The sequence below is a fragment of the Cavia porcellus genome, unplaced genomic scaffold (genome assembly GCF_034190915.1).
Source record: "Cavia porcellus strain 051 isolate PalLab524CR breed Dunkin Hartley unplaced genomic scaffold, mCavPor4.1 scaffold_11, whole genome shotgun sequence".
Lineage (NCBI taxonomy): Eukaryota > Metazoa > Chordata > Mammalia > Rodentia > Caviidae > Cavia > Cavia porcellus.
Window position 1 is genome coordinate 152,055 of NW_026947494.1, and position 17,113 is coordinate 169,167.

At 35.3% G+C, this 17,113-nt stretch overlaps 1 protein-coding gene and 1 pseudogene across 1 annotated transcript; one reads left to right on the forward strand and one right to left on the reverse strand.

Moving 5' to 3' along the window:
• Positions 1–2,320: 2,320 nt before the first annotated feature.
• LOC106025063 (olfactory receptor 5T17-like) lies at positions 2,321–6,607 on the forward strand (annotated as a pseudogene).
• A 9,344-nt stretch (positions 6,608–15,951) lies between these two features.
• Positions 15,952–16,899, reverse strand: LOC100712691 (olfactory receptor 8H1-like). Its single transcript, XM_003462105.1, has one exon. The coding sequence runs from the start codon at positions 16,897–16,899 to the stop codon at positions 15,952–15,954; it is 948 nt and encodes a 315-aa protein (XP_003462153.1).
• Between the last annotated feature and the right edge of the window lie 214 nt (positions 16,900–17,113).

A 17,113-nucleotide genomic window follows, 5' to 3' on the forward strand; every position in this document is an offset into this window, starting at 1 on the left:
TATCAGACATCTGCTGAAAAAAAACACACACACAAGCACACACACGAAAATTTACTTGTTTGTGCAAGGCAGAATTCCCAGTGAGAAATGTAATGAGTGCTAAATTCCCATGATGGCAAAAAAGATAAATTGCCAGGAAAGGAAGGAAAGAATGAGATGCAGTTCAAATTCTCTGTGAACCCCTTCAGTACTAACAGAGCAGCTTCAGTGATACTCTTCATGTTGAAATCTCATGGTGCAAAATGGAAGATATTGAAAATTATAGTTCATATTATTATGAAATAATAATGAGGATTGTGACCCTCAAGGGCAGGAAATACAACCATAAGTGTATTTCCATATGTGTGCCGTGTGTGTGTATGTGTGTGTGTGTTTGTGTACTTTACCAATACTTATTTTTCCAACACTGGATTTCCTGATGTGAATTCTATCTGGATCATAGAATCTCATGTCACTGATTTTAGTGCCTAGCACCAGTGTAAGGTTAATTTTTTTTCATTTTTTTCTAAATTAGAGAATTTTTAAAATTGCAACAATGTGTTATGTAGCTTGGTGAACTTTATGAAATTTTAATTATATGTGAGGAAGAATGGATATGAAAACTTCAAATTTTATGCAACAGAACAAAATCAAATTTGAATTAAGGGCATTGAGAAATTAACAGACTCTGAGTCCAAAGAAAGGCATTTATGTTTTTGCCTTTGTTGGATGACACCAAATATATATTAAAATAATATTTTCTTGAGCTTTTAATCCAGTGACTCCCAATATTCTGATAGGTAAGACATTTAAAAATGAAGCTCTGTCACTGCATCCTGCCTGTCGGCATGTCAGCAAAATCGTAGTCATTTTTTAACTTGCTCTATTCATCAATGAAATATTCTAGGTGACATTGATGCCTGTGATCGTCTCTGTAAACCAAGAATACTTTCCACATATGAAAGTTCATTTTACTGCAGTTTATCATTTTTGGTACCGGGAATTGAATTCAAGGCCTTGTACTTGCTAGGCAGGCACTTGTGCTGCTGATCTATATCCCCAGCCCACCTTTTTGTAAAACCTTTGTCTCATTTTTATTCCCAATTTTCAGTGTTACATTATGGAAGTTTGTTGCTAAGCACAAAGACTGAAATTTTTCCATAGACTGTTTTATGTGAATATGTTCTTTGGTCTCATATTTAAATTGAGTCTATATGTTTGACTGATTTCCTATATGATGTGAGACCAAGGCTATTTTTTGTACATTTGCATATCTGCATTGCATTCCCCCACTACCACCTTTGTAGAGAATATGTGGTCCTTGCTATTTAGTCTTGGATCTGGTTCTCATAATGAAGACTGCTGGAACACAAGTCTATCCCAGTCTCCGAAATGTGGTCCACAAATAACATAAATGATGCAACCAGTGAATGTCAAAGTTCAAGATAAAATGAGAAGTGAGAGTGTGAAAAGATGTATTCAAGTGTAAGAGGCACTCTGAAGAGGGAGAAGATATGCCCTGCATGAGAGGCCAGCTACCACGCGAGTGAGAGGGGTGGTGTGGAAGCCAGGGTTACTTTTTAGTCAAAAGCCTAAGTGCTTTCATGAAATCATTTCCACCATGTGGTTCAGTACTCCAGCAGCTGTTACCTGCTAACTTTGGTGAATAAACACAACCTGATAATTTTCTGTGCAGGAAAGAACTTTAGGGCATCCTGAGGACATTAAAGAAGAGCCCTGCAGTTTGAATAAAAATTCCATTTCACAGTAGTCACAGCGTGACAGAGCTGAGTGAGCAGTTCACTTTCATACATAAGAAGAGAGGATTTCATCATTCATATAATACTTTAGAAGCTATGACCTTGACTTTGAAACTCAAGTATCAACCTTGGTACTTGAACCTAAGGAAGGATTCTAATCAACTCGAAGCTGAGTGACATGACTTCTAAAAACTTTTCAGGGAAAATAGAAATGCCTTTTTTCATGCTTTGGTGAGTGGGGCTGCAAAATAGATATTCCATTTAACTTCACTCATGATAGATGAGAGCCAGAAGAGCAGCAAAAGAGTAAAGGATTACATTTGATCCTTCAGAAAAATAAGCAAGTAAAAAGGTAGCTGTAAGCCAGCCATTGAATATATTTTACATTGTAATCATTATTTTAATTCCTCATTAAAAATCACAAATAAATATAAATATAATAAATAGCTACATGACTTAGAAGCAACTTTAATGCTCTTTGAAATATATAATGGAGGATTTAAACTTAAAAAGCTGAGACTCGCAAGGATGCTGTCCTCCATCCCCTCCAGGGACACTCTGATGAGAGTCGCCCTGTCTCCATGTCAGCAGTGTGCTGGGGTAGGAGCGGGGCAGAGGTCGCAGTCAGAGGAGCCAGAGGCCTCATCCTGCTTCTGCTGCGAACTCGCAGTGCAGCTGAGAATGCTGCTGTTGTAGCTGAGCCTCAGGTTGAGATTCACGTAACTCATTGGGTAGATGCCAGGAAACAGCGTCGCGCATGTTTGTACCACTTTGCAAACGCTGGGTGATGGTGACAGCTGCTGCAGTAGCTTTCCTTACAGAATGTAGTGTAAGTGATTCCACTACTGTACACCGCTGACTTCTGGTTATTCATGTATTTTTCACCATCAGATTTGAAATGATTTTATTTTAGCAATCCAGACTGATCAAAATTTTTTGAACATGCAGTATCTGTACTCCAGGCCTTCAAACCTCTCTAATGTCTTAAAAGGAAATCAGTTAGATGTAAATGTAATGATTTTAAGTGATTCAAATATTAGTTAATGGAAAATTATTTGAAGCATAACTTGGATAAGTAGCTAAAATTCTTTCTGTTTTTTAAAAATTGTGAATCAAATTTCTCAGTCAAAGTGATAAGTGCTCAACTGAGACACAAACTGCAGTAAAATAAACTTTCATATGTGGACAGCATTCTTGGTTTACAGAGACGATCACAGGCATCAATGTCACCTAGAATATTTCATTGATGAATAGAGCAAGTTAAAAAATGACTACGATTTTGCTGACATGCCGACAGGCAGGATGCAGTGACAGAGCTTCATTTTTAAATGTCTTACCTATCAGAATATTGGGAGTCACTGGATTAAAAGCTCAAGAAAATATTATTTTAATATATATTTGGTGTCGTCCAACAAAGGCAAAAACATAAATGCCTTTCTTTGGACTCAGAGTCTGTTAATTACTCAATGCCCTTAATTCAAATTTGATTTTGTTCTGTTGCATAAAATTTGAAGTTTTCATAACCATTCTTCCTCACATATAATTAAAATTTCAGAAAGTACACCAAGATACATAACACATTGTTGCAATTTTAGAAATTCTCTAATTTAGAAAAAAATGAAAAAAATTAACCTTACACTGGTGCTAGGCACTAAAATCACTGACATGAGATTCTATGATCCAGATACAATTCACATCAGAGAATCGATATTTAACTCTCATGCATCTGGCATTTTCTCTATGTATGTTAGTCACAATGTGTTGTGCAGTCAGAAATGGTTGCACACACCTGTAATTCCAGTAGCGGGGAAGCAGAGGCAGGAAGCGTGTTGAGAATTTGAGGCCAGCATGTGGAGCACATTGAGTCCAAGTTCACCCTAACTACACAGCAAGACTTCTCCAAAAAAGGAATTTATGATTGATTCTATTAATGGCCTATTTTGATACCATTCAAAATTTGTTTGTCTAATATTCTTTGTATTTTCCCTATCTGTTTAACTTTTGTTTGTCCTCAGTGTCTATAATAGATATTTTGCAAAACTATCCTTAATTGCATGTGTATGTGTGCATGTGTACAAGAAAGATAGAGACACAGCGAGTGAGAGAGAGATGCACAGAATCAGAGAAGGAGACAAAGGTGAGAGAAGAAATGAAAGGAGAAAATAAGAATTTTTAAAAACAGAAATGTACTTTTGTCACATCTTAACAACCCACTAATTCATGCATATGTCATTTATCAATCATTTTTATAATTACACACAAAAGTTACACAGGTAAGAGATTTGTATTTTTATGAATAACATATTGAAAGGCGGTGGCTTTTATTGCTTTTACACTGCTTTCTAACTTATTAAGTTATTTGTTAATGAATATTTCAATTGGATCTCTGAGTCAGTATCTGGGGTAATATTTATCCATAGTTTTCTTTTAACAGCAATGTTGCTTCATTTGTTTATTGTCTTCTTGATGAATGAGTGTCTTAACATAAGCTATATATTCTTTTAGATCATGAATGTGAATTAATAGTAAATATCTGAAATCAACCTGGGCCTCACTACATCAAATTTTTAATCTTTCTGTAAAAATTCATCAGTAATACACTGAAAGAAAACAGCAGGCCTGTAATACAACCTTCTCCTTAACTAGAGTTTATTGGGTTTATGGAACTGAGGCATTCAGTGATAAAGAGATGACTCCTTGACAGATTTGAAGTTGATGGTGTATTTACGCACTTCTTTTATTTACGAAAAATTATGAGCTTATTAAGGGATAAACTATGAAATTAAGTAACATTATATGGAATTTTTCAAATTTTAGTACTGGCTTGTAAGTAAAATTATCATTTGAAACTTGTGTGAGATTTATATTAGAAATGCCACAATTGTAATCTATGTTTATTTAGTAGCCACAATTAATTTTCCAACAAAAATACACCCCGAAATTATTTCAAAGATTTTGAAAGGGAACTGAGCAAATAACTTGAGGAAAACATCACATTGTTGTTAAATTAAATTCAAAAAGTATAATGCAATAAAATAGTGAGGTCAAATAGGGCAACTTGTGTTATATACATTTAGGAAAAATTTAAAATTAGATTAGCGTCACTTCACTTGCAAATAAAATGCATTTATCTCTTGCTACTCTCTCCTGTTCCTTTTATGGTAAGCACTGTTGTTCATGAGTTGCATAATACATTTTTTTCTTGCAAGCCCTTATGATAACATCAAATGTAAATGTAAACTCTCATTTTCTATCATTTGGAAACGTTTTAAAATTAGGTAACTTTAACAATCTTATTTCTCATTTTGAACCCGCACAGTCTCATGATATAAACTGATTTGCTTGCATTTCAACAATAAAAATGAGAGTTATTTCATTTACCTTGTGGGAAATCGAGAATGAGTACTCAGATGCACATTTTGCATTGTAATATCTCTTGGCTTAGACATACTTACACTCACCTCTGTGAATTTTAAAGTCATCTAATAACAGTTGATTTGCACTGAAACAAAAATTAATTAATTAATTAAAATTAATTAAATTAAACAAAAATTACCATTCCTATAGGTAGCATATTATTTATTTTTTTAATTTTAATTTTTACTCTTTGATTCCTGGGATAGAATTCACACATAGTGCTTGCCAGGCAGGTGCTTATGCCACTAAGCTAAATTCCCAGCCCCCAGCATAAAATTTAGTATAATAAATTCAATCAACAAATGGATTAAGTTATTTCTCTCCTTTATTTCTACAGCAAAAAGCATCTGTTTAAGTCAAATTTCATTATTGCTGATCATCCTGTGCCCACTAATGAAATCATTTCACCACTTAGAGAAGCATATATGCAGATATGGCTCAATGAACTCTAAGGGCATAGGAAATTCCCCTTAGAACTTATAAACGAAAACTACAATGTAAAGATATCCAGATTTGGGTGTGTACAAGTTTCATTTGAAGAACATGAGTGAAGTCACAATGTTTGTACTTTTGGGTTTCACTGATTTGGACTTGCAAATCATGCTATTTGGGGTATTTCTTGCAATCTGTGTTTTAACTCTGAAAAGAAACCTGGGACTGGTCGTACTTGTTGTTGATGGGTGGCTTCACACCCCAACGCACTATATCCTGATTGTTTTATCACACTTGGATGCCTGCTAGTCTACCATTGTGACTCCAAAAATGCTAATTAATTTCCTGTCAGAAAACAAATCCATTTCATTTCATGGTCGTGTAGCACAGATGCTTCTCTTTGCTAGTTTTGGAAGCAAGGAATCATTTATCTTGGTGACAATGGCTTATGATTATTATGCAGCCATCTACAGCCCACTCCTGTATGCACTAAATATGTCATGCAGAGTTTATGTGCAACAGATCACTGCTCCCTATGTTAGTGACATGTCCCATGCCATGGTACATACTGTGATTATGCTTAGCCCATCCTTCTGTGGATCTAATGAAATTATACACATTTTCTGACATCCCTAACTCTCCTCACTAACTCCTGTTCTGACACTGACACAAGCCAGCTTTTACTCTTCTACTTGGTGGGCATCATTGAGGTGGTCACTATCCTGACTGTCCTGAGTTCCTATGGATTCATCCTGCTGGCCATTCTGAGGATGCATTCTTTCAAAAGGAGTAGAAATGTATTTTCCATGTATGGCTCCCACCTAACTGGAGTGCCCATTTATCACTGGACAATTGTCCTCATGTACATGAGACAAAGTTCCAATTATGCCTAGGACCATGACATAGTGTTGTCCATATTCTATACAACTGTCATTCCCATGCTGAACCCCATTATATACAGTTTGAGGAACAAGGATGTCAAACAGCTGATGCAAAGACTCTGCAAGGCAGTTTTGTAAGTAATGTACATGTTTAGAATGGAGACAACCTAAAGTTGAATCTATTTCTCTTGGCTCTGAAACTGAAAAAGGGAAATGTTTTGTTTTTATTTAATAGCACTATATTTCCTCAAAATTTTCCATTCTGTATGATAGTATCAAGTTTGAGGTTATAGGCAACTACTTTGAAGGCAATAAGATTCACTAAGATGCCCATTCTGGTTTGACTATTGTCTCCTTTGGAAGTCCTGTAATGTTTACAATACTTAAGTTTTATTGGTCTTGTTCTCTACTGTTTTGTTCAACTTTATAATATCTAATGAGATAGACAATTCTTTTTAAGGAAACAAGAGACATTGTTGATAACCATTGTTGATAACTTTGTACTCTGTTTTACATCATGTGCTATGTCTATCCTTGGTTTTGACTGACAGCTTTGTTTTGCCATATTTGACTTTATTCTCTCCCCCCAAAAAAAGTAATAAGAACTAAGGAGTAATAAAACCCAAAATGTGTAAATTTTGTTGTAAAAAAGAGAGGGAAAAAAAGAGCTCTAAAGGATACAACAGCAAGTGTGTTTAAGGGTGTTAAATAGCTGACCATATTAATGTTTTTGGTTGGATCCTTGAACACAACTGTTTGCAGTCTCACTGTTTGAATGTCCACTTTGTATTCGTTGATACTGTGATTTGAGCAACTATTACTAAGATGATAATATGTAATCTATTAACTGGTGATTTCTTACTGTTTCTTTTTTTTTTTTTTTGTAGTTCTGTATTACTTGTACCCTTACACCGCTTTTTTGTTTTGTGTTTTTCTCTTTTCCCTTTCAAATAAAATTTTAAAAAAATTTCCAAATAAAACATTTATCAGTTTTCAAATGCAGCTTTTATCAGATATAAATTATTTGTGTCATTTGTGTCCTGATCACTATATTCAAAGGTATCCATACTAAATATTGTATATCACTATAGAATCACTAGTTGCATATCTTAAATTTCTATGAATACATATAAATTATTTGTGTCATTTGTGTCCTGGTCACTATATTCAAAGGTATCCATATATATCACTATATAATAATTAGTTGCATATCTCATATTTCTATGAATACATATATCTATGCTTTGTTTATACTGTCATCATTACTCATTTTAATTGTACTTGCTCACTTTGGCATCTTTGTGAGGGATCTGACTGCCACAGATGTTACTTCACTCCCTGTGCCTGTACATTTGAAGATCCATTCTAAGTTTTGCATATGCTTGTTGCTCAATTTCGTTCAGCAGTTTGTAGCATCATTCCATATCAGAAACACTGAGTCCTTATTGCCAATATTGAAAACACACTAAAAGTCCAGATTGTCAGTCTGAAGAATGGCACGGAAAAATAAAAATCAGACACAAGTATCACATTCCAACAATGGCTGGGAATTCAACGTCTCTAGATGTGACTTTATTCAATCCCAAAACAGCCACTATTTATTTGGTCTATACCATGACAGCTGGGGCACGCAAAGGATTAAAATTTATCCAGAGACCCCAACTTCAAACCCGACTGTAATCATGTGATGATTTAAGAAGGTGTAGATGATCTTATGCTTAGAAATATCTTGTCTTTTCATGTAATCCTCAGATGACTTAAAAAGGTATAGATGATCTTATGTTTATAAGAGTCAATGGGAAATTCCAGATGGGAGGTGTCAGCAATCCCAATTCCTCCTTTTATCCCATAGGGGAATATGCAAAACCAGTCACCATGAGTTTGTGATCTCCAACAATTCCATTTGCCATTTCCCAATCACAGAAATTGATTATGTCTGTGTTGCACAGACCTTAAATAAACTCATATTAGGGTATAATATTATGCAAGATGTATTTAAAATCTGGAAAAAGAATTGAAAATTTATCTGAGGAAAAACATTGGCTCTTAGGAAGAACATTGGCTCAGTCATCATAGAGAACAGTATGGAGATACACAGAAAAAGAAAAAAATCTCCTAGAGGATCTAGCAACACCAATGCTGGTGATATACCTGAACCAACTAAAATCAGTCAACAGGAGATATTTCTAGGAGATATTTCTAGGAGATATTTCTAGTGTTCTAATGAATATTATCACAATATTCATTATATTTAACAAACTACCTCTAAGTATTCAAGGTAATACACCACCCTTTAAAATGTATACAATTCTCTTCTTTGGGGCAATAAGGTTTAATATAATGTGCATTATGCTAAATGAAATCAGTCAGGTAGTCAAAATTTGAAAGATCTTATTTTTATTGGGGAGATAACAGAACATGAATTCCTAGATGCACAGACAGCAATAGTTGTTACCGTGTCTGAGAGATTTGGCAATGGAAAAAGGGAAAGGGGATTTCATGATCAAAGCATGAAAACTTTCAATGATGCAAGGGAAAAAAGAGCTGAGATTCACTGTACAGCAGGATGACAACAGTCAGTGAAGAGAGACATCTGTCCACCATAGATATTTGCTGTTTGAATTCTCCGGAAGTATCTTACTTGAAAACACAGTACTCAAGAAAATGTTTAAAAGTTACATTTAAAAGATGAGATTCACACTGAAATGAATAACTTATGCTTCTCAGCTTCTGAGCACTCACCATTCATTGGCCAAAGACAACCTAGCCAGACAGTATCTGAAGTGCACATCACTAATCACTTCCTGAACCCCAAGCCCATGGAGGTAACATAATGGAGCGAAACCATCACACTGCCATTCATTTTTCAAATCCTGCATGTTGACAATAACCTCACAGTCCTCCCATTATGAAATATTACTTTTGCTGTATTTTCTAATATAATGTATTTTCTAATATAATTAATCTCTGATGAATGCCAGTTGGTATTTCCAGCTATAGTACAATTTGATCCACAAGTCAGGACACATTAAGAGTTCTTCCTACTGAAGCTAATGAGATCATTTACTTCAATTATGCAATCTAGATGTGGAACACAATCACAGGATATATTTGTAAAATCACTGGGCCAATAATGATTCTGATTCTGAAAAGTGAGGGACAGATTTTTCTTTGATCTTTCAGGTCATTCACGTTTGTTTAAAAAATACCAACATCTGTATTTGTGTGATTCTTGTATTTGTCACATTTGTCATATTTATTGTTTTTGGAGCAGTAGCTTCTGTAATTACTTTAAATTGGTGATATTGTGTTTTAGAAACTACTAAATGCTTAAATGTGAGGAAATAGAATATATTTTTGACACAAATATATCTGAAAATATAATCTGAGATACTGCATGTACACTCAGCATGGGAATGGAGACATCTACCATTAGTACTAAGCTATAATGTGAAAACATAAATATGTTAAAAATTAAAAGTAAAGGCTCAAATAGGAAAATGATAATGTCTTGATTCAAAGGAACTAAAGTGAAATATAAATATAAAACAGAAGTGAAAACTCTGAATTATTCTTTTTCAATCTAATGAAATCCCATTTTCACTGTAGCCCTATCAGTCCACTAACTCCGGCTGGGCTGCAATAACTGTCAGAACATGAGGTTTGACATGTTGGGGTCAGGCAGGCTGCCTCATTGGCAAACAGAAATGAAAAGTGATTTATCAGATTTTCTAGTTTGCTAAGAATATTTACTCAATCATTGCCACTGTTCTTGTCTCACTTAACCTCAGTCTAACAATGTAAGTGTAGATGTTCTCATCTGAAAAACCAAAAACAATATAGAATATTTGTGAACTTTAAGAAAATTCAACATGAGAAAATGTTAAGAAGTTTGTGAAAAACAATTGTAAAGTCAGCAAATTAAATCGACAGATTCTTTTCATAACGTGACAGATTCTTGGCTAACAGCTGATTGACTTAACTGCTTCAGTTTGTCTAAAGACAGCAGTGGATGCCATTGCCCTGGACTCCCTACTGCTGCCTCCTCCTCTCAATGACAAGCATTTTGTATGCTTTTCCAATATGTAAGTGAGAGATTATGATTGGATACACTTCATATTCCCAAAACGTTGTCTTAACAACCTGTAAATAATAATTGGAAAATCAAGAATGCTAAAAAAATATCCTTGATTCATCAGTGATTCACTTGAGGAACATAACCTAAGTCACTGTGTTTAGCATAAGTGGTTTCACAGATGATGCTGACCTGCAAGTCTCTATTTTTCCTATTCCTGGAAAACTACCATCTCCCCATGATAGGAAACTTTGGATGGGTAGCATTTCTCATTATTGACGAGCTCCACAAACCCATGTCCTGTTTCCACTGTATTATCATTCTTGAATGCCTGCTACTCTACTATTGTCACCCTAAAATGCTGGTCAGCTTTCTGACAAAGGATGAAATCCTTCCATTTCTCAGTTGTACAACACAAATGCTTCTGTTCGTTTCTTTGGAAACCACAGAATGTTTTCTTTTGGTGGCTGTGGCTTATGACTACTATGTAGCAATCTACAACTGCTCCTTGATTCTGCAAGCATGAAAGCCAGGGTCTATGTGCTGCTCTTCTCTGCTTCCTAAGTTGGTAGCATGTTAGATGCCATGGTACATCCTGGTTAAGTTTAGCCTGTAATTTTGTGTCTCCAATGATGTTACTTCTCTCCACAGCACCTTTTGTTCTACATTCACATGAACCAGCTTCTACTCTCCTACTTGGTGTGCACTATTGATACTGTAATGAAGTGAGTTTGTGAGCAATATAGGAATCCAAACAACCTAATTGATAAAATTGATATTTAATTAGCTGAGCTCAGAGATCATTTATGTAGAGACCTTGTTTCTGAGTTTCATCAAGTGGCCCTGAGCTGGAAAATTATAGAGATTTTAAAATCACAAAAATCATCTTCCTATGTTGGAGGCATGGTGGCATGTTAGATGGTGGCTGGCTTCATCCTGCTGGCCATTCTAAGGATGCATTCTCCCAAAAAGTGAAGAAAAGTGTTCCCTACCCCTATCTCCCACTTAACCGAAATTTCCACTGATCATGGATGATCTTCTTCAACCAAAAAAGGACATCCTGTGGAAACAGTTTAGCTAGAATCTTACATTAATTTTTGGTTGACATCTGTATCCTACTTCTTTGTTGAGCAGCTTAATTTTTCTTCTGAGGGTGCAGCTCATTGTTCTTCTCTCATTTGACTTGTACCCTGAGTAACTTTTCATTTTCCTTGGTCAAATACGGGGCACTAGTTAAATCATGGTTCAAGATGGCATCAGTTATGCCAAGCTACAGGTCATTGTCCTGATTGTCTTGATTTGACAAGGCTTCATCCTTCTGGCCAGTCTGAGGATGCATTCTGCCAAAAGGAGGACAAAAGTTTTGTCTACCCCTGTCTCACACTTAACTGAAATTTACACTGATCATGGGATGATCTTCTTCAAATATGTGAGACTGAGTTCAAACTGTAGCCCAGAGCATGAATGACATGGTGTATCTATATTCTGCACCATTGTCATTTTCATGCTGAATCCCATTATCTAAAGTTTGAGGAAGAAGGAGGTAAGAGTCAATGGAAGAATTCTTAAGAAAATCTGATTTCTAACAAACACATTTTTTAAGTTTTATTAAAATTAATAGTCGATGTAAATCTCTATGTCTTTGGTCAGCTCTTATAGAAAAACATTGTGTTTTTATTTGGCATTGCTTATATTTCCAAGATATTTCCAATAAAATATGTATTAGGCATTTAATGTAGTGTTGGGAAATGTTGATATTTTTATTACAAACATAGGTATTTCTCATAATATTGCATTTTAATATAGCAATCAAAACTACATGGCTTTCTAGAGCTAATTCACTAATGTCCATTTGAAATTCAAAGTAACATTTTTGATACTTCATTTTCTTATTTATTCTGTTTTTTGTGTAAAATCGAGCCACACATCTTTACTGAAAAGAGCAAGTGTTTACCAACAGAATCTGCACTCATCCTTTCTGTAATATTAAACCATGCAAGTTTAAGGAACAAGACACTGACTAGTCATTGTAGTAAGATTGTAGTAAGTCATTGTAGGTAAGATTCTATGTGATAGAAATTCTGTCATTTAAAGCCATATCATAGTTTTTAAGGAGGGTTTTCTGGAAGAAATCAATAACCACCCTCAACAATAGAACTACATATTCTTATAGTATAAAATTCAAAACTTTTGCTGAATTCAAGTATTACTTCACTGGTTTTCCTTAGGCACAACAGGGTTCTATTCTAATTTGTTAGAGAAATGCTTTAATCAAGGTTTTCTTTGGGGATATCAGTATGCTATTGTTTGAGTTTAAGCAAAATAAATAGCATTTGGGAAGTACAAAGAATAAAACAATAACTAGACAAATTCAATGAGAAACAATGTTCATTTACATGGTAATAAAATTCCAGTGTCTCCATTCATATTACAGCAACATGGTACTAATATGTTGGAGAAAATCAGTTTCCTGTCATCCAGAATAGTCATCCAGATCAATACAAAGAGTGTGAAGTAATGACACTGTACTAAACTCAATGTAATACTATCTCATTCTGCACAACTCGTTTAGTGTTGTGTTGAAAATAATTCCTTTATATTCACCACAGCATGAACTTTTCTATCTAATATCTTAAAATTCTATTTTATCATTTTTGATTGTGAGTTTTGATCAGAGTTTAGATCCACTATTAGGCAGCTATAATGTTCTTAATGTTAGATACTGTGCATGCACGCTTCAAAACTGTATTTCAAACATCATGATGTACCTGGAAGATGTGATTCCCTTTTAAATAATGTGGGTAGTGAAGGAGTTATATTTGTTCCTATGGAATTAGATTGTTCAGTATGACTTGGTTCATTCTTTTCTGTTTTTTCTTCTCATTATAATCTATACGTATGTTCCTTTGTGCTAGTTTACCAGTATTTCTAAGCCACCACTCTGCTCCATACCCAGTGCTCATCTCAATCTGTGTGAAATTGATCTTGAAGTCCAATTGGAAAAATATAATTAGATAATAACTATTTTAAAAAGCCTTTATTTCTACTTCAGAATTGCAAGACAGTCTTTTACGATATAATCATGTAGGTTGGTATCTATTTTCTGCCAGGGGTGGAAACAACCATTCTGAGTCCTGCTTTGTGAGTGACACTGTAGATGGCCCCTAGCAAGGGTTGTACCCAAGTACCCTTCCTCCTTGTTCTACTGAGACAGAAAGGAGACTTCTCAGATGGGTGATGGACCCATGCTAACCTAATCTAGAGAAAAATAAAACTGGGAAATATAACCACAGCCTCTGCAAACTGAAATGAATTGTTTCCACTCACTTTGTGATTTTTCTCTCCTTTAGCAGTCTGGAGTCACAGAAACTGCTGAAGTGTCTCTCCTGGAGATGAACAGTGACAATCTCCCACCCCACACTGACTCACTGTTCATGCAGTGTGTGTGTGGATTCCTTCTGGTACTTTGCTTGTCTTCCTAGAAACCAATGAACCTGGGTTTCACCTAAGTGATGGCCCTCCCATCATGTAGTGACTTCTTATGATTCCTCTATCTCCTCAAAAAACTATGTATATGTTGGTTTACATAAATATCCTGGACTGTATGATTTTGTTTATGTCAGTCGCACAACATGCAAATAACTTAATGAGACAAATTGAGTAGATATAGTACAAAGCAGGGAGGCAGTTTGTTGTTAAATGGGAAGAAGATCTCAGGATTAGAAGAGGCCTATGTGGAGAGGCCTAAGAAGTGAAGAATGATTAATCAATTTCCCAATTGTAATGTGCTACATACTAATTTATTCTTACATTCATTTAAGAACAAAACACATTTGAAATATTCTAGAATAGCCATTATGTGAAACCTGCCTCTGCTTTGATATTTTTAGTATCTATCATATAAATTTTATGAAGGCAGTTTTTACACTCACATTAGTTAAACTCTCTAAGAGTTTAATTATTTAGGCTAGAAATTTTAGGATGATTGGGAAAGCATTCCTCCCTTATACGAGTAATAATTTATACTTACATGTGGCTTATTATGTAGTGCAAATTATGATATTTTATATGAATTGATAAAAGTAATTCCTGTGGTAACACGCACAGATAATGTGCTATCTCCTTTCACCACAAATGAGAAAACAGTGAAAAATTGTAAGTGCAGGTACTCTGATCAGTCCTACATAGCTCTTCCCAGTGATGTGTGAACTTGATCCTGAAATGTGGGTCTACACAGGTCCTACTTCTCAGCTTGGTGAGAGTGCAAAAGTGAAAGTGCTGCTAGATATTTTTAATTTCTAATTTTATTATTCAAATTCCACAAGACATCTTTAAAAAGTTTTAATGATCTCCTTTATGTCAGTTTTAGAAACCATAGGAAAAAAATTCTAAAAGACTTCATAACAAGAATTTCTGCTGGATTTTTTAACTGATTGCATTATTTTAGACATATAGTAACGGTGCTTGGGTTTGAGACACTAATAAGAAGAGGTGATAAAAGAAAGAAAAATGAAAGGAAGAATAAAGCATGGTAGGAGCAAAGAACATGGAACAGCATAAGAAATGACTGAATGGGATGAGTTTGAATTGTGCTGAGGCGATGGAGCCCTCACAGTTTATAGATGCTGCAGAGGCTATTGCAGTGTTAAGTGTAAGTTGTATATAAGAGATAGCTTTGAAGTTACTGAAATGTATAGGTTTTAAAGGATTGAGGAATATTCATTTCCATACACAGTGTTAAACACTGTAATGAACTTTCCTCTACCTTGTTTTTAAAAATCCTGTTTATCTACAAAATGCATGCAATTTTTGTGAGCCACTACTAGGTCTCATTTCACATTCAGTCAAAACTTTAATCCCATACACAGCACACTTCTATAAGGACAATGTGGAGCACATGAAATATTTCATCCTGAGCAAAAATTTAAGACCAAAAAAAAAAAAAACAAAGTAAAGATGCTGGAATATCCACTGCACATTAACATAGGGTGATCAAGGACACTGTGCAAAGGAAGAGAGTGGAGAATTCTGAAAAGAGAGACCTAACATTCAATCTCTGTATCTTCTTGTGCTTTCACTATGAAGTACATATGATAAAGACCAATAAAAAATATTAATCAACTACAGCCATTCCTGATACGTTTATCTAGAGATTTTCACAATGAGTAGAAGAGCAGTTATAATAGAGTCAGTACACTGCATGCAAAAGTACGATGGAGCTTTCAAAAGGCAGACAACAATTATAAATTTTTTCCACTACAATATCAAAACACAAACACATGAACACACACACACACACACACACACACACACACAATCAGATACATATACTGATTTTCAGAAAGTAAGAAAAGAATTTCCATAAAAGGAAAGAGGAAAGAACAAATGTAAATATTGAAAACCACTATTAGTTTAATTGCTTGGAGCCTCCTAACTTCTGCATGATTCTGATGATAGCATTTTTCACCTCTTTGTTTCTAAGACTGTAGATGAGAGGATTCAGCATGGGGATCACAATCGTGTAAAACACAGAAGCCACCTGATCCTTTCCTAAGGAGTAGGTCTCCTTTGGTTTTAAATAAGTAAAGATCATGGTGCTGTAAAATATGGTGACCCCAAGAAGATGAGAGGCACAGGTAGAGAAGGCTTTTTGTTTTCCTGCAGTGGAGTTAATTTTCAGAACAGTGGAGAAAATGAACACATAGGATCCAGAAATGGTGATGAGGGAAGCTACTAGGGTGGAACCAGCACAAATGAACAAAGTGATTTCAACCTCGTAAGTGTCACTGCATGATAAGGCTAAAATTGGGGATGTGTCACAGAAAAAATGATGGATGACATTAGAGTTGCAGAAATGCTGTCTGCTCATAGAAACCACAGTAGCAGTAGAATCTATAATACCAATAACATAGGAGCCAGTGAGCAGGCCATGGCACAGTCCTGTGGACATGATGACTGGATATTGCAGAGGGTTGCAGATTGCTACATACCGGTCATAGGCCATGGAGGAGAGAAGAAAGCATTCGGTAGCACCAAACACTATAAAAAAGTACAGCTGAGTGAAGCAGCCCAGGAATGAGATGCTCTTGCTGGAAGTCAGTAAGTTCTGTAAGGTTCTAGGGGTGATGACACTTGAGTAGCTGAGGTCCAGAAATGACAGGTGAGAGAGGAAAAAGTACATGGGGGTGTGAAGCTGGGGGTCCAGGTGAATGATCAGTATCATCCCTGCATTTCCCAGCACTGTGACCAGGTAGATGAGGAGGAAGAGCAGGAAGAGGACCAGCTTGGTCTCTTCAGAATCCCCCAGCCCCAGGAGGATGAAGTCAGGCACATTGCTGGAGTTCAGTCTGTTCATGGTGTGTGCTGTCCTTAGCTGTTGAATAATCATGTCTGATATTTAGTCTCAGAGATTTCAAAAATATTTTCATGTGTAAAACAGAAGAATATTAATAGACTAATGTTTCTACAGATTATATGGACTTTACTGAGTACAAGTGAAAAAATATAGTTATCATGTACATATGTATATATGTATGGATATATATAATATATGGATATAATTTCACATT

Excerpts from the sequence above, each read along its gene's own strand:
- LOC100712691 (XM_003462105.1), bottom strand. The coding sequence starts at position 16,899 with ATGAACAGACTGAACTCCAGCAATGTGCCTGACTTCATCCTCCTGGGG.